We start from the raw sequence: 27,982 nt of genomic DNA, 5'->3' as shown, positions 1-27,982 counted from the left end.
GGGAAGGGGGCGGGGCATCGAGGGAAGCCCGCCCCCGCCCCGCGCGCCCTGGTTTTCCAGGGCCCACTTCCGGCCGCGGCCCGGAAGTGCTCGGGGGCGGCGGCGGCGGCGGCGGGCGGCCGATGGCGGGGGGCGGTGGAGGCTGAGGGGAGCTGAGGTGAGGGCAGGGAGCCGCGGCCGGCCCCGGCCTTAGTCCTGGCCCCGCGGGTCGGGCTCCGGGCTCCGCTCGGCTCCCGGGGAGGTGCAGCCGGGCCCGGTCTGGTCCCGGGCACCGCTCTCTGGAGACCCCCTGGAGGCCTGTGAGGGGTTCGGGCGGCACCTGGCCGGTGGGAAGCCGCCCCCGGTTCCTGTCAGGGCCGCGCAGGGCGGGCGCTGCGGCGGGCGGCCGTTAAAGCGTGTCCGGGAGGCGGGGGTTCCGCCTGCCCCCGCAGGTGCCGCTGGTGTCCCGCAGGGCCGTGTCCTAGGGGTTGTTGCTGGGCTGCGCCCCGGCCCTCCCGGGTCCGCCGGAACAAAGCGGGGCGGGCAAAGCCCTGCCCGCGGCTCAAGGGGCGGCTTAGGCGTAAAGGGCGCTCGGCAGCTCAAAGGATCGGTTTAACGCGAAGATAAATCTATTCATCTGAATGCCACAGCAGCTGAACTGATTTCTGATGGTTACCGTTCTCTTCAAGGTCTCCGAAATAGAGTTGTTACGGTTACCCAGGGCACGGATGGCTGAAGGCGTCAACCCCCGTTGCTAGCTGCAGGGCAGCACGGTTTTTTTCCATCATGTGACCAGAGAACACCTGCACAGCAAGTCCCATCATTTTCCAAAGGTAAACAACCACATCGTTTTCTTGTTCTGTTTTATTTTCCTTTGGGTGTGTTACACATGAGGACACGCATCTTTCAGCTTTATCTTGATTCCTCTTTCGCATTCCTTGTTATGCTAAATACCAGTGAATTGACACTGTTCAGTTTTTACAGTCACTCCAAGTGCTCGTACTTTTACAGTACTCTGAGTTTTTTAGACTGGTGTGATCTGGGATGCCCATAGTGCTTTTTGGTGAAGAAACTGTTTTTGAAGAACGCAGGTTGTGGTGAGGGCTTTATGATGCTTTCTCACAATAATAATAAAGACTGGAAAGCTCTGCATAAATATCCTTTCCTTTTTGACAACAGGGATTTGTCGACCTATAAATTTTAGTAGCAGGCTAAGAAAAAAGCCAATTAAACGTTGTACTTACTAGACCTAGATTTTGTAGGTATCAGCAAAGTGACAGATTGAAATTTAGCATTGTGCTTCTTGAAAGTGCACAAGTTTGAACAAGGGCTTTCTGGTACGTAAAGCAAATTTTCATGCATTGCTGTTCGCTAGTTTGAAAATTGTGTAATGCGACTTCTTCGCAGTGCTCTGTTTATAATGTTTGCCATGCAGCAGACCTTTTCCCGTAACTATTGTGTAATGCTTTAGTCCGTATTTCTTTGTTTAATTGCATTTGCCTGTGTGATATAAAAGCAGCCAAGGGCATAAGCAGGTGTGCAGCTAATGAGTTGCATGAATCACTGCATTGCTCGTTATATTTGAAAATGAGGTACTGTTGTGGCTGAAAGGAAGTGCTTGGCTGCTCTGTCTTAAGTCTTCTGTTGATCGTTTTCTTTCCATCTAAAGAATGAGCACATGTCGATGGTGTACGCCGAGTGGTCCCGATGCCACTGAGTACCTGAAGTGCTATGCTTCTGGACGGCTGTCCCCGGAAGATCTTGAAGGATCCAACGATGACCTCTGTTACTGCTTGGAGTGTGTGGTTGAATACCACAAAGCAAGGGAGAAATTGCCAAGCTTGCACGAGGTAATTGTTTTCACTCCTGCACTTGACTGAGCAAGGAGAACTTGGAAGGAAAATTTCAGAAGGGGCTTCTGTGGTCTGGCCTCAGCGTACGGGGGAGCCTTGTGCAGGGGTTGTCTTACTGGTTTGGGGGAATATGGTATCTTGCATTATCCGTGCTTTTTTGTACTGGGTTACAAGAGAAGACCCGCTCGTTTTGCATATATTCAAATTAGCAGTAACTGAAAGAGTGTTGGCAAGTTTCTGACTAGACATTACAGTTTGAACTTTGTTCGTGGTGTGGTGATTTGAGGTCTGAAAGAGAAGAGACCAGCTGAGCCAAGCTCTACTTGTAAGGTGTTTTCTTTCGTCCTTTCCTCAGTTTCTGTTCAGTTTCAGATTTGTTCCTCGTCTGGTTTTGCTTTCATTTCTCATTCATGGTTACGACAATGAATTTCAGAGCTGTGATCATGCAAGCATGTGAAACTGTGTGATTTAAAAACAATCAAAAACGTTCCAAAATTCTTGTTTTATTATAAGCTGTTCATTAGCATCAAGTTTCATATTTTGGAAAGCTTATTTTCATGTTTATGGTGCTTGTATAAGTACGTACGTAAAATGAATGTTCATAGCTAAGTAACTGTAGTGCAGCTGCTCTTCAAATTAAGCCAGATTTCTCTGAAGTCCACAAACATGCATATCTGTGGAGGGCAATCTCACCTGAGCAAAGACTGGGGCAACTGGGCCACTGAAGGTGCCTTTTTGTTTGTACTGATTGTAGGAAATAACTCAATTTCTAATAGGAGCACTTGCTTTAGATGGCTAATATTATGCGAGAAGAATCCTGTACAAATATTCAGCAAGTCAGTCAGTCTGCTTGTGTTGGTTATACCCTTCCACTGATACATTGCAAAATACATGAGAAGACAATATTTTAAAATCATTTTTTCCCTATTTTGGAGTATGACTTTTCTGTACCGTGAGCTTCTTTATGTTGGCCAATGGAACAAAATTTTTATGTGTAATCTATGGCCTGAAATAATTATTGAAGCTGTTTAAGAGATACAAAAAAGCTTGAAGTTTGACTGCCACTCTCTTTCTCTTTAATCACTTTGTAATCTTATTTCTGAAGTGAGAATGTTGTGATTTATGCAATCTGAATTCCGTGTCAAAACTTTTTCACAGCATGCTTGGAAAGAAACTTTTCAAGATGAAATTGTAGGTTTCGAAAATCTAGTCAGGGTTTCTGCATATAATAATAAATGTCCTTAATTGCTTTCCTTATAAAATAAAATTTTATATTTCTTTTTTCCCCCCTTCTGAATAGGTTTTGTGGGAATTGGAAACCTCCCGTCTCATAGCCCACATAGGAAAATCCATGAAAGAAGAAGCTGGAGAAGATGATGAGTTATTTATAGTGGATGAGAATGGAGAGACACAGCTGTCTGGTTACGTAGGTCCAGATTTTGAGAATAACCTGCGAGTGCCCCTTCTAGAAATACTGAAATACCCGTATCTGCTGCTGCATGAGAAAGTCAGTATGTATCTTATAGCAAATAGTTGGAAGGCATGGTGCTGTTTGTATTGTAGGAGATTAAAAAAAAAAAAAAAAAAATATTGGCTAAACCAAAGTACCTTTTTTTTTATCAAGTAGTTGAATTTGTTTTTTGTTGTGTGAGCTTATAAATGAGTTCTTACTGTAACTGTGTTTCTCCTTTTAGGTGAGCTTTGTGTAGAAGTGCTCTGTAGAATGGAACGTAGTCACGACTCCTTTCAGGTCTTTGAAAAATATCCAGGAATTTATCTCTTTTTGGTACACCCGAATGAAGTGGTGAGTTACTTTTTCTGTTCCGCTAAAACTTAGTTTTAAATCAGAACAAATTCTTATTTTTAACAAAAAGATAAGAAAGTGTTCACATTCAGAATGTTAAATGGTCGATCTGTCTTTTTCTTGAAGAGTGTAAACAAAAATGAGATTTCAGTAGGAGCGCAGTTAGTCTTACTGAAATAGAGAAGACTCTTGTACTGTTTCTAAGATTGGCTTGGACACCAATGTGAAGTAAAGAATTTCAGGTTGCCCTTAGAAATGGTAAAAGATTTAGTAGTATTGTACTTAACTTCAGTTTCAGCAAGTATTTTCTTAGAGCTTCTCAGCTCAGAGAATGATTCCACCTAGACAAGAAGTGGTAAGTGTCCTCTTCTGACTGCACAACTCAACTGTTGTTGCTGTAGTATACAGTTATGCAAATAATAAATACTGGTTTAAAAAAATACGGTGTCCTGTTTGTAGTAGCAGTGACTGTTAATTGTGCAGCATTGTGATCTTAATTTGTACTTGATTTATGTTTTTTGTTTTAATTCTTAGATTCGTCGATGGGCCATTCTAACTGCAAGGAATTTAGGGAAGGTTGACAGGGATGACTACTATGACTTACAGGAAGTGTTGGCTTGCTTGTTTAAAGTCATTGAATTGGGGCTTTTTGAAAGTCCAGATATTTACAGCTCTTCAATGATTGAAAAGGGTAAACTCATCCTTCTGCCAGCTCATTTATATGATACTACCAACTACAAGAACTATTGGCTAGGTGAGTATTTCTGATCAGAAATGAACTCATACCTGTAATCACTCTCATCTGGTAAGCACTTTAAGTCAGAGCTCTACTATTTCAAGTAGATGCTGTTTATTTTGGGGAGTGTCAAATGGGAAAACTGAACGTTGCGCAACTTCAGTAGTGAGGTGGTATTTAGTTTCACACTGCTGCTGATCTCTTTGGTCAAGTGTTACACTGGTAGTGATGTTCGGAAACTAGTGGTGCTTTGATTTGATGAAAGTTGGACAAATTTTCAGAAACAGGTTGTTTGTTTGTTTGTTTTTCAGGGATTTGTATGTTGCTCACGGTGCTGGAAGAACAAGCTATGGACTCCTTGTTGCTGGGCCCAGACAAACAGAATGATTTCATGCAGTCAATACTTCACACCATGGAGAAAGAAGCAGATGGTAACTAATTTCGGCTGCTGAGATTAAGGCAGTTCCTGGTCTATTTTTCATCTTTATCATTTTCTGTTATTTTCTATAGAACTTTATCATTTAGTTGAGGACGTTTTTAGCAGTGTAATGCTGAGCTGATAAAATCTCAGCCATGAGGCTTATTTCTCTTCTGGGAGATGGTTAATATTTTGCAATATTTGGATGATCGTTAAAAATACTGTAAAACTACATTCAAAACAAACTCCTTGTTGGAGAGAGGATGGTAGTGCTTTGAGAGGACAAATTCATTTCTACCACGTTATTTTCATGTAATATACAGGTTGTGTGGGAGTGAACATTTCGCTATGGCTTGACGATTCTATTTTGAGCCCTAAAATAGAGAAACACCTTCTTTTGACTTGTTTGAACTGGTTTAAAGAACTGACTTTTCTGTCCATCTTGTCCATCCTTCCTTTTTGTCGTGTCCCCCTCCCCAAACATTTGCAATGTATTGTGGAAAACTAAAAACTTGTTTTTAACAGCTTCTTCAGAAACTTGGAGATTTTATTTGTGTATGTATATCTTGATTTCAAGCTGTGATTGTTTTGCATTTTTTTATCATCTTTTTTGCAACGTAGGCCTTTTAAATTAAGAAATAATTAGCAATGGTAACAAAAGGAGGATGAACCTATGAGTTGCCTAGCAAATGTTAACATTGCCAAGAACTGCAAGACATTTACCAGGTACCCTACATGTCAGGAAAATTCTGAGAGTTGTGTGTTGGCAGATGATGAGTCTTCCAGAGCTTTACTGCAAGCCCAGATTAAATAGGCATCTGAGTTTTAGGGAACCAATTTTACAGATGGGAATGTAGACTTCAGAATTTAGACTGGTAGCCCTTGTGCTGTCCTTGTAGCCGGCGTGCCATAGCTTAGCTCCAGAACGGCACATGAACTCAAGAGTGGGGCTGCTTCTTAGAGAAAATAACTCGGTCTTTAAAAGCTTAGTATGTCTGAGGATATGGTATCATCTCACCTTATATGAAGAAGGATTAACACAGATGAAGGACAGTGAATTGCTTCTATCTTAAATTTGAAACATAAATTGTCACAGCATGTAAGTAGTACTCGCTTCTTAGAATAACACTGCAAAAAAATAGTGTGGAACAATCCGTTTTATGGAGTAGGGAAATGCTAATAATAGTTATCCAGGTTCCTGTCGATTAAATACGACAAGCACCAGTGTCCGTCTGTACGGATAAGTGAAGTTGATTTTTTTTCCTCCTCCTTTTTCTTTCTCTGGGTTAAAAAGCATAGTTGCAACTTACATACTTATATCTATATTAGTGTTTAGTAAAAAACACACCTAAACAATGAAAACCCACTAATTTCACCTTGAGCTTAGTCGAAGAATGTGCAGGCCTCTTGCATTTCAATTTTTGCCAATATTATTGTATGTTTCAGATGATTCTACTGACCCCTTCTGGCCAGCGCTGCATTGTTTCATGGTTATTTTGGATCAGCTCGGATCTAAAGTATGGGGTCAGCTTATTGATCCTGTCCAAGCCTTTCAAACCATTATCAACAGTGTGAGCTACAACAACGAAATAAAAAATATACGCAATAGCTTTAAGAGGTCAGTTTTATTAAGATACTAGAACAGTTTTTATGATTTTATGATTTTAATATCAGGTAGCATAGCAGCTTGGTCTTGGTTTCCTTGTTGGTGCTGCCTTAATTTATGGTGGGGGGAGGGAAGTGGCAAGGAGAAAAATCAGGTCGTGCCAACTTCAAGCAATGAAAAGTAGAGGTAGGGCCAATAAAACTTGAGATTACTTCAAAAAATATGCTTACTTCCTTTTGACTACTTGATGCCTGGTATACTTTTTCAGGATTTTTTCCTGAACCGGGAGGGCTGCTAACCGTTTAGTGCTTAGTGTTATAACCAACTTGCACTTGAGTTTAAAGAAGCGTGTCATGTATGAGGCTCTTGACAGAATTATGAGAATTACAGAATTTTCAGTGAAATGACGTAGTTTCAGGTTTTTTTTTTGTATTTCTTCTTAGGACAAAACCTGAACCGGAGCCAGACTACGATGATGAAATGGTTACTTGCAGTCAGATTGTATATAATTATAACACAGAAAAGCCTCAAAAGGTATTAAAAATCTGCCTTGCTTTTTGAACTCTGATCACTGAATGACACTGTCAGTTTAAATCATCTATAATATATAGAAGGAAATATGTTCACTTTCTACTGGTAATGTTCATAATGTTGCAAATCAAGAATATTAAGTCGCTATTGTGTGCGTTAAGGAGCAGCCAATGTGGCCACTTCCTTGTTTGCCTGGTACTCTCAGGCTACAAGAGGAAAGAAGAATGTGAATTGGGCAGAGATACTATTAAAGCCCCTAAACTGGTATTGAGATTGAAACAAATGTTGGTACCTCCATGAACACTCTGAATTCAAGTACAATACTGAGTAACAAAAAGTAAAATACAAAAACTCAATCAGCAACTTAAAAAAAAAAAAAAAAAGTATATCGAATATGAAGTAGTGGTATGTAAAGTGTTATACTTAAAATGTTCTCCAAAATTGTCATAACTTGTAGTGCTGTTGTTTTGTTTTTTCAAAAGCAGAAGAAACATTTGTGTGTTTTTCTCTTAATGTTGGAACATTGTATTTATAATATCTTTTAAAGGCATTAAATGTAGTGTACCTGATTATCTGAGGTTAAATTATGCCAGTATGATAATATATTTGGAGGGTTCTAAATTATTTTTAAAGGAAATCCAACACTGCACTTACTTCATAGGTTACTCTTTAAGAACTGATTTTTCTTGTGTGTGTTTGTTCCATCTTGATTTCTTGTCTTTCATTTAATTTTGATTTATGATATGAGATCTGCTATCAATTAACATATTTGAGAGAGAGTAACACGGTTAGGAAACAAAAAGGCAGATCAAACTGTGCAGATGTGAATAATGATGCATGGTAAATTTTTTTTTCAGGACACTGGGTGGAAAACTGCTATTTGTCCAGACTACTGCCCTAATATGTATGAAGATATGCAAACACTGGCTAGCGTGCTTCAGTCTGATATTGGCAGAGATATGCGTGTTCATCACAGCACATTTCTGTGGTTCATCCCATTTGTTCAGTCACTTATGGATCTCAAGGACTTGGGTGTAGCATACATAGTAGAGGTCATTCACTACCTCTGCTCGGAAATCAAAGATATTCTCAATGAAAGAATCCGGCAGTGTGACAAAGTCTCTGAATTTTTTCTCTTGATCCTGGTGTCAATTATTGAACTGCACAGAAATAAAAAGTGCCTGCATTTGCTGTGGATTAGCTCACAAGAATGGGTGGAAGCAGTGGTGAGATGTGCTAAGCTTCCAGCAATAGCATTTACACGGTGCACTGAAAAAACATCTGGAAACCACGCGAGAAGTCCATCTTTACAGGCTTCTAACTCTGTGCAGCACGCTTGCATACAGTTGATACGCAGCCTTCTTAGAGAAGGCTATCAAATCGGTCAGCATGCTCTTTGCAAGAAATACCTAGACAAACTCAATCTCCTTCTGCGAGGAAATCTATCTTTAGGTTGGCAGCTGAACATCCAAGAAACTCAGGAATTACAAATGTGTTTAAAGCAGGTTATAAGAAGTATGAAGGGCAGAGCGTTAAATGCCTCTGTACCTGTGGAAAACAATGCAAACTCTACAACTTTGCCTCCTGTTTCTGTGAAGCAAGAGAAGTCTGTACCTGGTGATGGATATAAGATGGGTGTACATGGCAGAGATGGCCTTTGTTCACCATTTGCCTTCATGGCGAAGGAAGGTGGGGATGAAGATTGTCAAGAGAACTCTTTCACTAGAAGAAATAGTGCATGGGAAGAGGAATGTAAAGATGCACCTAAAAATTCAAGATCTTGGACATCCATGAACTGCCTGTCGGTGAATATTAAAAAGGAACCTAATGACATGACACCTCAGGAATGCAAACAGAACTCTTTCACAATAGAAATGTATGGGAAAGTTAAGGAAAATAGGAACAATGATCTTGTGTCAGGGAACTGTGGTATGGATAATCAGTGTTTTAATCCAAATGCCCGGTGTTCAGATTTCAGAAGACGTGGAGAGTTGGAAAACAAATGTGAAGCAGAACCTGTTGTAACACCAATGCGTCTGTCTGCTCAAACTAGTGTTGGTTCTCCGGAATGCCTTTACAGTTCAGATGTAAAGGAGAAAAATGTGTCTCTTGGTTCCTCATCAAAGTTTAAAGTAGATGCACATAGGCTTAGGAGTTTGAAAATGAAGGTACAGAAAACTGAATGGCCTCCAGGACTACTGCCTCTAATGGCGCCACATGATTTGAAAAGCTGCAGTTCAGCAACAAGCGCAGCGGAAGCAGACCAACGTGTATGTTGCACTGGTGGTCTATGCACCAGAAAAGATTGTTTTAAACATCAGGGAGTGAATACCATGTATGAAGATGGAAAATCAGCAGATAATTCAAGGAGTTTTGAAAGTATGCAGGAGGAAAGTGCTTTTCAATACAGAAAGGTTCCTGTTAAACAGGAAACAAAAGAGATGCCATTAGACTGCCTCAGCTCCTCTAAAAATGAGCCTGGCTTGCAAGAAAACAAAAGTGTCGATGTTTTGCTTTCAGGGATTAGTGACACCTTACTGCAAAAAGTAACCACTCAAGAACAATCAAGTTCATTTTTGACATCTGTGTTTAAGAAAGACCCTACCATGCAAACTTCAGACCAGGGACAGGCTAACTTAGGTGACTTAGTTAACTATGACAGCAATGGTCAAATTTCAAAGACGTGCTGTAAAGGTAAAAATTTGGCAAGTGGTCATGTGCCATCTAGCTCTGAAAATAAGGGGGATGTATCCAACACTCCTCTGATCAGTCCACTAACAAAGAGTGAATCAAGTGACAAGTTGTTAGTATTTTCAAAATATTTCAAGAGAGACAGCGATTCAGTGGGGAAGAAGGAGAAGGATTTTGCGAGGATGGTTTCTGAAGATACTTTAACAGACTCACAGCTTGATACAGATCTTAGTAAATTATCTTTAGCTGCATATGCAAAAGGTGTCAATTTTCCCTTCGATTCAAGTCAAGAAAGCTCAGTACATCATAATGTATGTGATATTAAAAGGAAAGTGAAAGGTGCTGTAAGGTCTTCCAACGATGCCCAGAGTAACAAGTCTCCCTGTGATGCAGATTGCCTTGACAATGAAGTCATTATAATTTCAGACTCTTCTGATGAAGAAAAAGGTGTCACTGTCCAAGAGGAAACAAAAACAAAGAATGAAAATGTGTGTCCTGAAAAACAGCCTTTAACAGAAGTGCAGCGTGATATTAAAGATAACACATTAGAATCGAAGATGCCAAGCTCTCCCTTGCCACTTGAAGACTGTGACTCTCAGTACTTTGAGTTTGAAACAGAAGCTGATGTCTTTTCAGTTTGGCACGATACTCAAGCATATAGCATGGAAGAAACTCAAGAGTATAAACACGACTGTGCTTCATCATCAGTTGATAATAGTCATTCAGATAGCTCACTGAAGGATCACACAAATGAATGGGGTTATGATACAGATTACATAAGTGATGATGATATGGAACAAGCAGACTCGACAGAAAAGCAGATAAATAATATTTCTTGTCAGAAAGAAGCTGATAATACAGAAGAAGTAGCTAATTCACCATTGCAAGAATCTTCTAGTAAAGGAGATGCAAAAGATCAACTGGAGAATTTTACAGACAAAAGCACTGTTGATAAAGACTTTGGTCTGAATGCAGAATCGACTGAACCCAGAGCATCTACTTCTAACATCACTTTAGCTTCGAAGTTGGCACTTAAGAAAAATACTGTGAGCCCACGTAAGAATACAGCAAAATCTAAGGTGGCAAGAACCATCCAAAGAAGTCCTAAAACAATGGTTTTTAAAGCAGCACAAACTAAAAAACTGCTTCAAACTACATCAAAAAATGCTCAACCTGGCAGGACGTTACCAGCTGTGGTTCCTCCAAAGAAAGTTCGTCAGTGTCCTGCACCAACGTCAACTGTAGAAAAACTTGGGCTGAAAAAGGCACCCCGCAAAGCATTTGAATTATCCCAGCGCTCTTTAGAGAGTCTAGCTCAATTGCGTAGCTATGGTAAAGCTGCAGGGAAAGTTGGAATTGCAATGAAACAGAAGGTTAAACTAATTGCACCTCAGAGTTTGTCTATAAAAAATAACAAAAAAATGCTAGCCTGCCAAGATCTTCAGTTCTTAAGGCAGACAAGGCCCAACAAAAATGTTAGAGTGAAAAATTTTGCCAGAAGTTCTGAGAGTAGAAGCAAAAAGGTTAGCACAATGGATACAAAGTCTGTGAAACAAAAGGCTAATTTTTTTGATGGGGCATCTGTTGGAGGAGCTGTTGGAAAGCAAAGAGAGAAAAAAATGGAGCAGACCTATTGTCCCTCTGCCAGTGAAAAAGAACAAATCAAAAGTGTCTCTGGGAAGAAGGAGGCTGTGCAAACCACGCATCTCTCTAAAATGCCTAGTTCTTCAGACTCAAACAGAAAAACAAAGGAGAGCAATGTGGTGGTTCCTCCGGTACCTATGGTTTCAAGTCTGCGTTCTGCTGCAGCTGTTGGAGATAAAGATAGCTCTTCAGAAAGAGGTTGCGTTGTCCAGCCTGAGTTTGAGATGGTAACATCAAATGAAAACGGATGTAAACCAAGTGAAAACAATGAGGAGGAGGAGGATGATTTATTTTTAACTCAGTTAGATCCTGTGGATATGGAATTGTGTTCCCAGGAGGAAAATTTTGAAGATACTTCTATTGCTAGTAAAAAAACAGAGGAAATGGAAGTAGAAACTGCTGAAAAGCTTCAGCAGAATGAACCCTTGACTATTGTGAAATGTAAATACAAAGACTGTATGGAAAAAGTGGAAAAAACAGGAGAGTACTGTAGTAAGCATTCATCCACCAATTCAGAATCAGATCACTTGTTTGCCAAGCCGCCTGCCCTGCCACCTTCTAAAACAAGAAAGCCTTCCACTACCAAAATTTTCAGTTCAGTAAGTTCTTCGCGGAATGCAGCCTTCAGCAAGGATCTCGAAGATGTTAAAAAACAACCACCAACACCAAAAAACAAAGTGAACACAGCAAAACCTGTGGTAAGACCACCAAATGTAAAGGCTCTACCAACAGGAAATCAAACATACAAGACTCCAAGTTCCAGTAATGTTCCTCAACCCTGTGTTTCTAGAAATGTTCTCCAGTCACGAAATGTACATATCAACAATGCTTCAAATATGTCTAGAAGGCCTGTCCGAGAAGAATATTCTTCCTTTCTTGGTGCTCAGCAACGTGATCACAGTATTTTTGTTAAGGAAGTCTTAAAGTGGACTTACGAAATGTTTGTGAACTCCAGCCAGTTTGGACCTCCAAGTAATCTCCTGCAATCTGTAGTGGCCTCTGTTCCTATCAGATTTCAGGGATACAATGACTACTTTAATACGTTTTTCCCCTTGATGATGCTAAATGCCTTTGAAACAGTAAGTAGCTATCTAGTTCTTGGTTTCTTTTCATTAACCCTAGTAAACTTTGGAAAGAGATAAACAGAGAATGTAAAACATTTCTTTATGTTCTGAAAATCATGTCACCTTGGTCGGTTCAGATACACATCTGAATAGAGCAATGATTTAGGGCAAATAATAAGGGCTTTTTTTGTACCCATCCACAGTAACATGTAAAAGGAGGAAAAAAGAAAGTTGTTCCTCTTTATAGTATTTAAAGCTTAAAACAGCAATTTTTGTTTTAGAAACAGGTTTTTCAATTACAGCTTCTGTAAAAGAGTAAGAATGTAGTGTTTTGATTCACGTTGAGAACTTATGTGGGAGGGTGGGTTAATCTAAGTAATATTTTTTTGAAACAATTCAATTTTATAGTTTAATAGAAAGCACTGTTTCTTCAATTAAAAGCTGTATGCTTTTAAGCTCAGTCATTGCATTACTTCTCCAGTAGAAATATGTTAAAAAATGAAGACGGTATCAGGATGATGCTGGTATTTAAGGTGAAAATGCAAGGCAGGGAAAACCCATGTTTGTTTTGAAGGGATTTGTAAGGAAAGTATATTCAAAATGACAGGAAAAATAATAGCATTTTGCTTGCTGTGTGTGTGTTTATGTGTAATGTGTATGCATATGCTGAAAGGAAATGGTAAGACTTTTCTATGTCTTTGACAGTATGTTAGCTTTAATTTATTTCTTCCTAGTATTTTTACTCTTTGAGTCATGATAAGCTATGCTTCTGAATCACTAAACCCTTCTAAGTATTTTTATGTCCTTTTACTTTCTAATACGCAGCTGGCACACGAGTGGGTAGAAAACCAGAAGACAAGAGAGAAGAGTTACTACTTCCACTTACAGAACTTCTGTGCGGACTTGAATACGGCAGATTTTATAGGTAAGAGTTATTTTTTCTTTATTTTTTAATTATTATTTTAATTAAAATCCTATTTTTGTTTTCAAGTAGATAGTGCCTATTAATGAGCTAGCACATGTAGGTAGAAATAAGTACATGACATAAGCATGAGTGCCTTTTGCAATTTGCTTACGTGAATTTAAAAGAATATTAGGAAGATTGGGTGACAGTTTATTTTTTGCCCTGATATTTAACTTTTCTTTTTTAAAATACGGGTATAGATTCACTGGGTGAATTTAAGGTGTGTTTCCTAGCACCTGACACCCGGCTAACCTGACACATTTTGTTTGCTGCCACAATTCTTCAGCTCTGAAAGTGGTGTCTTGAGTCATAGAATTGGAGCGGCATTGTAGTAGGAATCTGGGTGGTACTACCTCCTGGTTTTATACCCACCTCACCACGTAACTTCTTTTAGTAAATAAAATACTCCTTGACTTGCTCTGCCTTTACAACGTTCAAGCTTGAAGAGTGCAGGATGAAGTTAGTAAGGATGGAATTTTTCTATAGCTTTCAAAAGTTATCAGGTGTAGGTATTACTGAAATATATAACATTAATTGTACTATTTCACTAGTCAAGAAGTAGTTGTAAAAGGAAAACAGGCACAGCTCTAACTTTTAAATGTGTTTTGGGTAGCTCATTTTCGAGAAAGTGATTTGGCAAAGCAGCTTCATCCAAAGGAGGATGACTTAATCTTTTTGGTGGTCCAAAAGAGCAAAGACGCCTTTGGGGAAGACGGCGAGATGGAGGAGCATCTAGTGAATCACGTTGGTCTTGTGACACGATTTTCCCGTGCTGGCTGTTTAACTAGTAAGTAAACGGGCTAGCATTTCAAGGTACAATTTTTATTTTTGTTAAAGCTGGCTGAAGAGGGTTGTAGTATAGCACTTACTTTGGAGGAAATAGATTTTTTTTTTTTCACTGCAGCATTGCAGCATGCCTATTTTGTGCTAGAAGCTTTATAAAAAAAAAAAAAAACAACAACAAAACAGCAACTGAGGCTGCAGACCAGCTTTTCATGCATTTTGTATGGACTTTAATGCAGATGTTAATACTTTGTGTTACAGCAGAAACTAATGAGTAGGTGTTGTGCATGCATCTTCAGGAGTGCAGTACTGTACGATACGAAGTGCCATGAATTGCTGTGACGTAATTGCGTAAAACCTTCACAATCTTGTCTAACTGGCATTGTGAACTACCAGGTTTCCTAAGTATCACGATAGGTGCTGCCTGATGAAAACATCGATGGTCTGGCTTAATGGAATGACTGATATGATCAGAGTCATTTTACAGAGCAGTATTTTTCCCCTGAGAATTAGTTGTTTTCTATCTAATAGAAGGCAGCACCTGATTCTGACAAATTCTTTGCATAACCTGTTTGAATATCTTCCACTTAACATTTTGAATATTCTTTAAGTTAATGTGTTGTCGTTTTTCCCCACTTTAGGACAAAAGGAACAGCATACTGTCTGTCATCTTTCTGTGCAAACTCGAGGCAATTTGTCGTTCTTCATAAATAAACAAGTGAAGTGCGTAGTGGTCGGCTCCCTAGTGACTGCACAACGAACATTCAAAGGTCTACTACTACTGAGCAGGAGTCCCCTGGCTAAACCAATCATAAATCCAAGTTACAATGATTTCTGTCCAAGAGACTTGCCTGTAGCTTCGGAAAGTGCTGTAAGTTCTGGACCTAGGAGAAGCGATAGTTAAAAATGGCAAGTGGGCACTTGGCTTCTGAGAGTTCTGCAAAACTGGTTTTGCATGCTAATTTTGGAGACAACCAAGTACAAATAGTCCAGTTTAAAAAAGCACTGAGTCAGGCAGTTTTTCAGAGTTGGTGATTGGTTGGATAGAGAAGGAGGCTGAACTTGTTCAGGTGTTTCTGTTGTACTGTAAGCAGCTTTCTCCCCTCCCTTGCTAGAGGTAGAGGAGTCTGTTCAGGAAATAAGGCTTAGTATGGGGAAGGTAATGCAAATTAGTCTTGTAGAGGAGACAAAATCTTCATCACCGCTTTTGAGTCAGAATCGGATATACGTCTAGAGGAAATGTAGAATCAAAAGCTTTGTCCTTTGAGTTTTTGAGTCTTAGCTAGGGGGTGGGGAACATTCTGAAGATATATAAAATGAGCGTGGAGGGCTTAATCGTGATTAAGTAATTCATTATTTTTCTTTCCTGTCTGTTCCTTCAGGCGTTTTATATGAATGAATACAATGAAGATCAAAAGAGAGCCATTGAGACAGCTTATGCCATGGTAAAGCAACATCCCGGGCTTCCCAAGATCTGCCTCATTCATGGACCACCTGGAACTGGGAAATCAAAAACCATAGTTGGACTTCTGTCTCGTGTCTTGAGAGGGGTAGGTGAATATGATGTGTTCGTCGTGCTGGTGTGTGGTTTCCCAATAGAAGTCAGTGATAGCTGAATGGAAGTGTAACACTGGTAATTGCTAGCGGTGTAATTCGTTAAGCTGAATGAATTAAACCAGCACTGAATAAGCTGTAATGGTGGAAATAACACCTTTTGGACATTTTGGAAAACACTTGTTTTACGGATCTTAGAAGGTAAAATTAGAAGAAAACATTCTTGCCGAACATGTAAATTGGTAGTATTAACATTTGCTACATTAATACATCAAAATACTAAGGTATTTTAAAGGGTGTTATTTGACCTGTCCAATTTAGTTGTTTTCACATTAGCATTCAGTGGATTCATCAAGTAGATAATTGTTGAAGGGAATTTGTGCTTATAGTATTTATATGTTTGACTTGCCTTACACTGAATAACAACAGGTATGCTTTAAGAGACGTTAAATTACAATAGTACCTATTCTCTGCATGCTGATCAAGATGAGTATACAAGTCTGGCTTTTAAAATATGAGTGAAAACAATCTAAAGAGCCTATTCTGGTTTATTGTTAATTAATCTACAGAACACTAGGAATGAGAAAACTACTCAAAAAACAAGTTCCAAGATCAAGCCAAACCGTTTTCTAGTTTGTGCACCATCCAATGCTGCAGTTGATGAACTCATGAAAAAGATCATCGTTGCATTTAAGGAAAAATGCCAAAACAGACAAGAGCCTTTGGGTATGGTTTATTTAAAAAAAATCTGTTTCTATGTTAGACAGACAAAACCAGAAGGAGAAACTGGAACAATTGATTAGGTATAATACTTCTGTGTTGCTCTAGGCAGCTGTTTTCTCTTGCAGAACATGACTGGCATGCATACTGTTGTTGATTTTAATTTGCTTTTCAGAAAGGTATACTTTAAAAAAAAAGAATAAATTGTTCTTTGTCTATATGTAGACATTGCCCCTTCTTTTCTCTTAGTATTAATATGAAGTCACTACTTCTTAAGTACCCCTTAAGGATATGAACACAGTACTACTATTGTATTGAATAAAATTGGACTGCACTTATCACCCTAAATGATCTGAAAATTTTGATGTGCCAGAACCTTTCACTTTTTTCACCTTCTAGTTTGTGGCTAATACAAAGCAGATGAGTTCTGAGCAAGGCATCTAGTCTGTGATGGTGGTGGTGGGAACTTTCTTTCTAACCAGAAGTTAATTCCATACCAACTGCATTACTAAATGGTACTTCTCTAATATTTTCTAACTTAGGAATTCTGTACATTTTAGATAAGAAGCCTGAGAATAAGAGGTAGTTTTGTTGATTCAAGATAACATTTCTAACCGTTAAGCATAACTAAAGCATAGGCAACATCTCTTTTTCTCAGTATGGAATTACTGAATTTTTCTGTTCCTGCATTTAGATTAGTACAAATTGTTGCGGTCCCCTGAAAAGCAGAAAAGGAAAAGCCTTGTTTGGTATCCATGATATGATTACATTTTCTTTTTTCTTCTCAAACCAAAGTGAAAAGGTGCTTAGAGAAATCTAAACATTTTTTGACTCTGATTTTGTAAACAGGAAACTGTGGTGATATCAAATTAGTGCGACTGGGTGCCGAAAAATCGATCAACAGTGAAGTCCGGGGTTTTAGCCTGGACAAGCAAGTTGAACACAGAATGAGTAAGTAACATGCAAATCAGACTTTCCTTCAGTTTTCTAGATAATGTTATGTACCTGGGGCACTTGGGACTATGTGCCCTTTAAGAAGGTAGATTGGGTAAAAGATTTTTTTTTTCCGCAGCATGGCACGTCATACCACAGTGCTTCATAAGCATTATTTTTCTCAGTCTTGGGAAAATGTCAGCATACATACAGCCTAAAATTTAAGCAAAAGCATAGAAATTAAGCAACGCTAAGTTTTGTATGTTTTTTTTAAAATGTGTTAAAGCCATCACTTTTAAACAATCCAGTTATGCAGCTTTTGAGAGCTACAGTTGGAATCAAGAAAAGTGTATTGTCTTCATTTTACTGCCCCAAATAAGGTTATAATAGGGAAACTGCGACAAAAAATGAGTTTGTCCATTCATTCTTAATGACTTAACGCTGTTATTGTAAGAGTTGTTGTATTCCCTCTACATGTTTTCCTTCATTTTTTATAGAACGAAAGCCAGGTGACCGTGACCAGGATATTCAGAAGAAAAAAGCAGCTCTGGATCAAAAGCTGGACACGCTGTCTCGTCAGCGTGCCATGCACAGATGTGAAAAGAGAGAGGTAATAAATAAGATGATAGTATTTTTAATCCTGTTCGTGTTTTTTTTATATTCAAAATTGTATCCAAAGAGTAAAGAACTCTTCCTTTAAGCCATCTCTGAAATGGAATGAGGAACTTTTATATCATGGATTTTTTTGTCTGTTTACACTAGTATTGTCAGCTTCTCAGTCATGGAACCTATGGCTCTAGGGCTGAATAGTCGTCTTTTGGTTTTATCACCACTTAATTTCAGTGTAACCACATTTATAAGGCTTAATGATTTGAAGTCATTGTTTACTTCAAAGCTTTGTTTTTGTTCACATGGAACTAGTAAGACAACCTAATATCTGAGACTTTGGGATATGTTTTACACTTAGAATTTTCAATTTAGTTGCTTTAAAAATAGGCATTTATGTTGAAATTGTAGGTTTTTTTAGTGGTAAACCATTTTTCTAGTTGCACAGAAATGTGAGAATGTAGTATTGAGTATGGAAGGAAAAAAGGTGTATAGCAAATATGTGTTAATTATTCCTCATATTTATGTGGTTTCTTTTTTTTTGCCTACATAGAATCAAATGATAGATGATGAAATTGGCAGGCTTTCAAAGGAGAGACAACAGCTTGCTTCTCAACTAAAGGAGGTAGGAATTTATTTTCAGGGCAGCTCTTGATTAAACCTCAGCTAATGTATTTGTATACTCGGTATCCTTTAATTGTGGTGTGGTGTAGAGTTGGATTTGACATAGCTGGGAGCATTTTGTAAATCGAGTAGTAAGTAAAGAGATAAGCTGAGATAAGGAGATAAGCTGAGTAAGTTATGTTTAGTCTGGTGTGAGATACAGGTGCGCTCTGGCTCTGTTTTGGGGAGGGGAAAAAATGGATGTGATGATTCACTCAACAGATGAGGGTGAATTTAAAAGGAAATACAGCATATTGCACAAAGGAGATGATAAAAATGTACTCACTATCCTCATGTACTAGGATCTATCTTCGTCCCTGCTTTCAAGTCCCTTGTGGTCCTACTGGAGCTGAGATATGTTTAAGCCTTTCTAAGAAAAGTGGTGGCTGAAGAAGATTTTTGGGTGTGGAAAGAGAGAGGTTTGAAAGTGGAAATCGGTACTGGTAGAAAACAGACATTAAGGCTGAGTAGCAAAAACTGCAAAAGATTGACAATATGCTAACCCTCAGGGTTGTGGAGGCTTAGAGCAACGAGTGGGATGGCAAACTAAACTGCTCACAGATGTTGTGTCTAGAAGGTAGAGGTAAAGGGATTCTTTCTAGTTTGCCACCCCAACAGCACAAATCTGTGATTTTGAAGTGAAAGTAACAGTCAAGCTGACTTTTGTGACTTTTGTTTGTAGTCATGGAGATGAGTTCCACTGGGTTGATGTATACAAATGATTTGTTTGGCAGTTAGAATTGTCCAGGCAGTTAGAAATTGCTCTAAGTTGATTCAAAAACACTAAAAGAAAAGAGGAGACACGGTGTCCTGTTGTACTTGAAGGTTCGGGGACACTCTCAGAAAGTACAGGCAGATATCATCTTGGAGTCCGACATAATCTGCTGCACGCTGAGCACAAGCGGAGGAAATCTCATGGAGTATGCTTTTTGGCGGCAAGGACTTGATCCTTTCAGCTGTGTCATCGTGGATGAGGTCAGTAAAGATATTTAGACTTGCAGCTTGTTCCATGTTTAAAGTCTGCCTTGTTCTCTGCTTAGGTTACTTGAGACTGGCTGCTGTTATAATATGTTCTGGGTTGACTGCCCCGTCCCCACGTTTTATCTGGTAACCAGCCTGTCCTGCCACGTAGCGCAATGAGAAGAAAAAGTAACTACTAATTGCTTCTTTTGCTGACTTCTTTGGTGCCTTAATGGCAGACATCTTTTACTTAAAAATTGTGGCTGAAGTGATGCTGTAGAGATGTTTACATGGTTGGGTTATATTTTTATGTTTGGAAAACTCTGCCTACTTAGTAATAAAAGAAAAGTCTGTTTGGGGTTTTCATTAGGGAAAAATCCTTCTATTTATTTTTTTCTTTTTTTAGAAAACTTAATAAGCATTCCAGGGTTAGTTCTGACTGTATTACAGGAAACTTACCATGCTTGCTTCCACTCTTTTTCTTACAACTTCTACTTTTTTGTCCTGTTTACGTATACAAAAGGCAGGGCAGTCCTGTGAGGTTGAAACGCTGATTCCACTGATTCATCGCTGTAATAAACTCGTCCTTGTTGGAGATCCCAGACAGCTCCCTCCTACTGTAAAATCAGTAGTAAGTGTTCAAACTTTTTTCTTACTATCTATTGGGTATTATATAAGAACAGTATGAAAAATATATAAAAGGGTAAAAGACAACTTCGGAGGCACATCACAGTATGTATCAAATTACAGCATTTTACACTGCCAAGTAATTCTTGTTTAGTCTGCTACGTGGAGACCGTATCAATGCTGCCTTCAGATGTTTGAGTAAAGCTAATGTATAAGTGTGGGCGCAACTTCCGTAGCTTACCTGGCATAGCTTCAAACTAATTTCATACACCAGTAAGAACAGCTACGACAACACAAACTTCAGTGCAGCTTAGTGCTTTGTGATGGATTTTGTTGCTGCAGGCTCTGTTATATCATTACGTGAGCTTCAGCCAGCATCACGTTCCTTAAGGAATGGAGGATGAATGCTACCTGTTTGTGTGGGGACTTCCTCACCCTACAGATGCCTTCTAAGGATGAAAACACAGAAACACTTTCTTATATCCAACAGTAAGGAGGTGTTTTGAACATCTGGTAAAGAAAAGAGTTAAAGCAGACTGCCTTTTCTAGAAACACAAATTTTCTGGATGCTGAGTGCTTGTTTAGAGAGATCCCACCTGGAAGATCTTGCTTTTCATTATTGTTGCGCTTCAAATTTTAGTATGTTATGACTCAGAAAGGAAAGTTCTTTTGCTGAAGACTACACTGACAAAATTCAGATTTATGCTGGCGATACCTAGCAGTTAGTAAGACAAATAAACTGAAGTGCAAGTAATTTAATCAGTGATTTAGAACTTCAAAAGAAAATACCAAATGATTTCAAGTCCAGAAAGCAAATTCCTAGTGTTAGTTTGGGACCGAATTCCACAGAAATCACTTACGCTTTCTCTCTGGCAGAAAGCTCAAGATTATGGCTACGACCAGTCCTTGATGGCACGCCTGCACAGACACCTGGAAGAGCAAGTGCAGAAGAATGTTTTACGAAGTCTGCCAGTTGTGCAGCTGACTGTGCAGTACAGGATGCACCCTGACATCTGCCTTTTCCCATCCAATTATGTTTATGGAAGGGCTCTAAAGACAGACAAGTGAGTAGCACTCTGTTCTGATTTCTGAGCAGGGGGGACTTCAGAGAAGGGTTTCAAATCGGGATTTTTTTTTTTAGTCTAAAAACTCTTGGGGTTGTGGGGGAAGTTGCTTAATGGAAGACAACCTGCGTTTTGTCTCTTAATGCTAGATACTTAAGTTAACTAGATCACTTACAATGGAGCATATTCCTTACTACACGGAGCTGATTTTTAGGTCTCAGTATATGCAGGTAACAGTGAAAATTAAGGACTCTGGATAAAAGCTGAAGGTTGCTGGTAATTTATACTGATAAGAAATAAATAATGTATCAGTTTTTAGGATTTTTTGTGGTTACTTAGTGTTAAGATTGTTATTTACAGAGCAACAGAAGAGAACAGATGTTCTTCAGACTGGCCATTCCAGCCCTATCTTGTTTTTGATGTAGGAGATGGTCGTGAGGAGCGAGACAATGAGTAAGTCCTGCAATCCACTCTACCAAATTTTAGATTTGCTGAGCATCAGTTAACTGCAGAAGCATTGTCTTCTTTCCTGTATTGTTCCCAATATGCATCAGGTAGCTAGAACTGCATTTTCAATTTGATTTAATTTATGGATTTTTTTTTTCTTTTTACTAAAAGCAGATGTTAATTTTTATATGAAACTAGTTTTAATCCTGATTTGGCTGTCAGGATTCACTTGCATCTAGCAGACAGTCTCTGCTAACTCTAGTAACAGTTTGACTTTCTGATTATTTTTTTAAACAGTCGTTTGCTTTTCACAGCTGCATGCCTTGGTAAGGCCAGAAGATGGCATGCTCAGTCCTCCCCTTTGTATATTCTGTAAGACAAACAAAGCTGTATAGTTTTAAGGAAACATGAAACAGCCCTTCACTGCTAGCATTTCTCATTGTTAGTCCCTTGTCAGGGCCTGTTGGAAAGGTCTTTGAGCACGTATATGAAGGGGGTTCCGAAAGTTCAAAATAGGGTCTTTGACTCACAATTCACCTTCCAGTTGGGCTGAAGAGTCGAATTTGAAAGCTGTCAAACATAATTCTTTAATGTTTCCATTCTTTCTTGTCTAGGTCTTTTAGTAATCCCCAGGAAGTGAAGCTGGTGATAGAATTAATTAAAACAATTAAAGAAAAACGGAAGGATCTGGGTCTTCGTCGCATTGGAATAATTACCCCTTACAGCGCACAGAAGAAGAAAATTCAAGAAGAACTGGACAGAGTGTTTAAGAATAACAGGTAAAGAAACCGTGAGGTTTCAAATGGGTCTTAGCTCTTGCCTGTTAGTTCTTTCTTCGTCCTCTTAATATCACAGCAAAAACTCTCAAACTTCTCTCTATACTTCCAAAATCGGAACTTGGTTAGGCCTTCAGACAGGGACGTTCCAAGCCTTTCCTCTTAAAACTGACATGGCCTTTTCTTAGTTACTGGTTGTATTTGTGCTTTCATTATATTGCTTTTTTGAGTAAAGCAGACTTTATATTTTCTTTCAAGTTCCAACCTATGTGGAACCAAGCAGCTTTTCAGCAAGGATCCTGGCCTCAGAAAAGCAAATTTTCCTTTATGTTCATACACTAAATCTTTTCAAGTTTAGAATCAGAAACTTTGGTCTGGATAATTTTGACAGTTGATCATTCGGAATAGTTTAGGGCATTTGCGTCAGTGTGTTGCTTAAAAATCCAACTAACAATTTAACTGTTCGATATTTTTTTCTTCAACAGCCCAGGAGAAGTAGATACAGTGGATGCATTCCAGGGACGAGAGAAAGACTGCATCATAGTGACGTGTGTCCGGGCAAACAGCGCTAGAGGATCAATTGGGTATGACTTTTTTCAGTGCTTTGCAAGTCCCATATCTAATGACACTCTACATCTATATTGCCATTGTATTTTAAATATGATTAGTAGAAAAGTTATTAGAGAACAAGTCACTACAGCCAGAGGATTAGAAGTTACTGTAATGCGTTTATTGATGTTACTGGATTGGGATCTCCAAACAAAAGGGACATGGAAATTGCTAAGCATTGTTCTGCATTATATGCTGGTGAATTTGCATGTCTGTCTTAGCCTGTCACCGTTTTGTTGTGGCAGGATCGGTCTTGGGAACTTGTATCTGTAGTACTGCTGCAGTTTTTTTGTATCTTTTGTTCTATGTTGTAACTTTCAGAATGCTGCTCTCTTAAAATTAAATCCTTTTTTTTGTGACTGTCGCTTTACTGATAATGTAGCATTCTGTCTGTAAAAGTACTGCTGCCTAGTTACATAGGCTGTTAGGAGTGTGATCAGAGCAGCTGCATCTTTGATTCACAGAGCAATGGGCTTGAGTTGAGATTTGCAGAAAGTTCTGATTCAAGCTTGCAGATTTGATCATTTATATAGGATTTTCCTATCTGAAATAGAAGGATCTAGATACCAAGTAAGCTGTTTATCCCCCAGACTGCTACAGCAGTTGTTAATTTAGTTTAAAAATGGCAGTAGAAATGTGCTTTCTTATAGTGCGTTAGCTTTTAAGTTAATCTACGCGACAGTTGTCCACATAAACAGAAATCTTTGTTTTCGCACTAAGTTTTGCTAAGCCATTTAAGCTTTTCTGATAGTAATTTCCTAATTGTTAGATAGAGGGCTTGTAATTGTGCTGACCCATGCTGCTTTGGGAAGGAAAAGGACCCAAACTGTATAGTAAGCAATGATGCTTTTTGGAGATGTCTTAATCTAGTTGATTGAGTTTGGAAACTGAAGGCAGCTAGAATCTGCCAATGGTTTTGGCTGGCCTGGGACTTAACCTCTATCTGTTCTTTCAGAAGAAAACTTTCCAACTTACTGCCCTGAAGGTTTATGTAATAAAGCTTTGGCAATACAATGCCCTAGAAGCTGTACGTGCCGATGACTTGGACGTCTCTGTTACAAGGTCAGGTGTCATTGGCAAGGTGCAGTGGGAAAGTTTGCATCACCATTACTGATCAGCTTGTAGCTGAGCAAAGTATTTTGGTCTCCAAGGTTGCTAGTCCAGCATTAAATTTACTCTGAAGGTAACTTGCAAGAGAGCAGAAAACTCTCAAGAAATAACAAAGTTTTTGATTTTTTTCCTTTCCTGAGACAATCATCTTGTCATCTTTCAATTTTAAAAGCTTATAAGAATATTAAGTGTTCTTTTGAGACCATTTCTCCACCAGAAGACCTATAGAACTAAATCATCTGTGCTGCTGGATCCACTCATCTGCTCCTCTTCTTGCCTCTCTGTCCTTTTTCATGCCCTGGCCAAATCCTCTGGGGTGGTTCTGGGACTTTTGCAGCCTTTGCTCAGGGGTTGTGAACTTGCTGAATGGCAGGTCTCAGTGCCTTGACCACAGTATCAGGTATTGATGTTGTACCTATTTAAATTAAGTTGTACAAAAACTTGGGTTTGAATTGCAAACTTTGTCAGTATAGAATAAGCTGTGCATTTTGAGAGCTTTTTCATTAGAGAAGAAATGTTTCACAAACTGTTGGCGTTTCTTTTCTGAAAAATCCTGAAGATTTGTTGGGAGCTTAGGTAAACAAGCCAAAAGAGGAATCAGTGTTTAGGAATACACTAAACATTTATCTGTTTAGGTTTTAGTACCTTGGTTGGTGATCCCACAGAAACAGGCTAGGTACTCTGATAATCACAATATGAAAATTTTCTTCTGCAAGCAATGTACTTTTCAGATCTTGAAGCATGACAAAGCAAGTCTTCCTTCATGTTTTTCCAGTGCAGGTCACCTTTGAAATAAAATATTCAAGTCCAGTGTTCAGTATTTCAGCAAAAAATTTCCCATTAATCGTGCCAAATATTATTAATCTATTTCAGTTCAAGTCAAAAAGAAACTTAGTCTTGATTGGTGAAGTGAGGTTGATGTCTTCTGTACTTTGAGGAACATTTAAGGAAGCAGCAGTTGGCACTGGGTGGATTTGCACTAAGAAAGGAAACATTGATAGGAAGAGTTGGAAACAACTGGAATTCCCTGCAAGGAATCAGAGTGGTTAAAGAATGAAAATGCAATTCAAGCAAAGCCCTGCATGTGAAGCAGGGACGCTGCAATGGGATCTGGAAGTTGGCTATGAACTGTTTTCTCTGTAACTGCTTTTGTTACCTTCATTTCACTTAAGCTGAATATTATCTCTTTTCTTATAACTTACAAGTCTCTTTCAAGAAGTATTTTAGGAGCTTAATTTTGTTTTGTCTTTTAGGTTTCTGGCAAGTCTTCAGCGTCTGAATGTTACAATTACCCGAGCTAGATTCAGCCTCTTCATCCTTGGAAGACTGAAAACGCTCATGGTGGGTACAGTGTTAATCAGATGATCTTCTGTGATCTACCCATTTAGGTCAAGTCAGTTTTTGAGGTGTCTTCAGTTGTACTTTTTGAAACAGATGTTTCTGGAAAAGAACTACATATTTGGTGGACTATAAAGGCCGAATGAAATGCGCAAGGAGTGCTCTTGAATAGACTTGGTATCTTACAGTACTTGATTTTTATTCTTTTTCTGAGTCAAGGGGTGTTAGCTACACCACTAGAGGGCATTAAAACCATGTTTCATGCTCTGAGGGAACTCTCTTGGCCTGCATAAATACAGAAACTGTCACTTAAAGGTTAGTTCACTGATTGCTGAAAGTACTTTCCTTGTGTTACAGCAGCCAGAGTTTTGCACAAGAAACTTTAGATCCTTCCATTCCGGAAGGAACATAAGTGATTTCCATTACGTTTTGGGTACCTTGATTAAAGGAGTCGTGCATCTTCTGACACCTCTGACCATATGTGTTGATTTCCTTCTGATAAATATTTTCTTCTGGTGTGGGTGGGGTTGTCTTTTTCTCTCCTTTATTTTAAAGGAAAATAAAGACTGGAATGAGTTGATTCAGGATGCTCAGAGGAGAGGTGCTATTATCAAGACGTCAGACAAAAGCTACAAGAAAGATGCTGTTAAGATTCTGAAGCTCAAACCAACAGCACAGAAGTGGGGTGCTGGGCAGCCGCCCACCAAAGCAGAGGCAAAGAAGGCTCCTCCAGCACAGGCTTGTTCTTCCGGCAGCAAGAGGGGTGAGCTTGCAAACCCGAATGAGGTCAGCAGCCCGCGGGAACTCACTGCTGGTCCCGGCCATGCAGCGCTGCAAGCAAGCAGAGGGCCTCAGCAGCTGCAGGGGGCTCAGGCTGCAGAGTCCAGGCGAGCCAGTGTCTCCTCACTGGTGGAGGTTGCAGCGCTCCCTGCTGATCAAGAGAAACCACGGGACCCAAGGCTGGCAAGTCTGGCCAGTAGGACTGAAACAAAAGGGAAGGAACAGGTCCCAAAAGACAGCAGTCGGTTAGCCCAGAGCAATCCAGGATCAACGTCACAACAGTGTCTGGACGTGACCTCAGCTTCCAGGGATCAGATTTCCAGAACAGAAACTTCTAAGAAGCCCCAGCAAACAATGGGACAATGTGACACGCCTTCCATGTTGCCTTATGCAGCTCAGCAGGAGGGTGACAGGAAAGCTCCTTTACCAAAAGACAATTCAAAAGCCATCAATGAAGGAGGTCAATGTAATAGCAGTAAGGGGAACAAAGACTGTCGTGCTTTAACGAGGAGAACATCAGAGCTGCCACCAGAGAACACAGACTCAAACAGTGCCAAGCGAAGAAAGACCTTTCACTGACTTCTAGTACCTTCAATAATGGCTCGCTACTGAAAGTCTCTTCCCAAGTTTCTATCTAGCAAAGAATGTATTTTAAAATATTTGGTACAGCTCTGTTACAGTGATACTACTACTGTCAGTAGATCCATCTTTTTTCACATCCAGTCCCGAATTGTGAAGGGGACTTCGTACCTGACAGTTAATAGCTTTGAGCTGTTGAAGAGAGAAGTTGGGCAGCTGCATTGCTTGGAATGGCAGTGAATTTTGTCAGCTAGGAAGTTAAGGTTGTAAATGTTTAATGATGTATATTTGTACAGCATACAAAAATATTTTAAGATTTAACTTGGCAAATATATAGCCTCTTGTTTCCTTGTGCAAATGCATATTTCTTAGTGACGTAACTTTTTTTTATGAAGAACAGGAGCAAAGCAAAAAATAAGAAATAAAGATAAAACGAACGAAAAAAGTCCCCACACAAAAAAGGAAAAAAACAGCCAGAATTCTTTTTTCCCTTTTGCACTAGTAAGTCTAATTTATTTAATAGTGAAGAGTGAATGTTGAAAATGTGGTAACAATGAGTCTTCCTCATGTTCCACTAGTGCCTCAGGGAAGACTGAAGGCAGATTTACATTGGTTGAATGGAGATAATTCTACTTATTTTGTATATTTTATTGCCTGTTTTTATAGGAACAGAAGAGCTTTCATTTATACAAATGTGCCTTGAGTTTTGCTCTCGCTGCTGCTCTGTCAGCTGGAATCCTTTTCTTCTTGTAGCGGCAGCACGAACTGCAGATTAAAGCCTATGAGGTTTGTTTGGGCCCAGTGAGTCCTTGTGATGAATAATCAACAGGACTGTGGAATCTTAGTCAAAGATCTAGTTAACACGTATTGATGATGACACTTGAGTTTCTTTGGATAGAGCTCTTGAAGATCTACACAGGTAAAAAGGGCAAGCGGTTTATTCTAGGTATTACTGTATTCTTTCCACAGTATTGATTTAAAAAAAATAAAACCAGTAAAATGGGGTGTGGGGGGAAAAAAACTATTTTTAAGAAAGTCTTCCTCTCATCATTAACATTTCAAATAAAAGTGGAATTATTTCTCCTAAGAATGAAGTGTGTTTTTTTTCTTTTCTGGAATACAGCGCGTCTGTCCTAAGCAAGC

General features: G+C 39.2%; 1 protein-coding gene across 1 annotated transcript; it reads left to right on the top strand.

Moving 5' to 3' along the window:
• Positions 1-5: 5 nt before the first annotated feature.
• SETX (senataxin) lies at positions 6-27,925 on the top strand. Its single transcript, XM_040531583.1, has 26 exons — positions 6-157; positions 669-812; positions 1,649-1,829; positions 3,133-3,343; positions 3,527-3,636; positions 4,171-4,390; positions 4,684-4,803; positions 6,237-6,408; positions 6,840-6,930; positions 7,785-12,341; positions 13,152-13,251; positions 13,904-14,077; positions 14,715-14,944; positions 15,456-15,623; positions 16,197-16,353; positions 17,197-17,298; positions 17,778-17,890; positions 18,440-18,511; positions 19,375-19,524; positions 20,033-20,140; positions 21,013-21,200; positions 21,561-21,653; positions 22,262-22,426; positions 22,909-23,007; positions 25,396-25,483; positions 26,036-27,925. The coding sequence occupies exons 3-26, from the start codon at positions 1,650-1,652 to the stop codon at positions 26,837-26,839; spliced, it is 8,472 nt and encodes a 2,823-aa protein (XP_040387517.1). The 5' UTR covers positions 6-157; positions 669-812; position 1,649; the 3' UTR covers positions 26,840-27,925.
• Positions 27,926-27,982: the final 57 nt, after the last annotated feature.

This window comes from Cygnus olor, chromosome 19 (assembly GCF_009769625.2).
Source record: "Cygnus olor isolate bCygOlo1 chromosome 19, bCygOlo1.pri.v2, whole genome shotgun sequence".
In the NCBI taxonomy this organism is placed as follows: domain Eukaryota; kingdom Metazoa; phylum Chordata; class Aves; order Anseriformes; family Anatidae; genus Cygnus; species Cygnus olor.
This window is presented reverse-complemented; position numbering and strand designations above follow the sequence as displayed.

Coding starts and splice junctions, on each gene's coding strand:
- SETX (XM_040531583.1), top strand. CDS start 1,650: ATGAGCACATGTCGATGGTGTACGCCGAGTGGTCCCGATGCCACTGAG. Junction 4,391..4,683: donor CTACAAGAACTATTGGCTAG/GTGAGTATTTCT, acceptor TTTGTTTTTCAG/GGATTTGTATGTTGCTCACG. Junction 14,078..14,714: donor CCGTGCTGGCTGTTTAACTA/GTAAGTAAACGG, acceptor TCCCCACTTTAG/GACAAAAGGAACAGCATACT.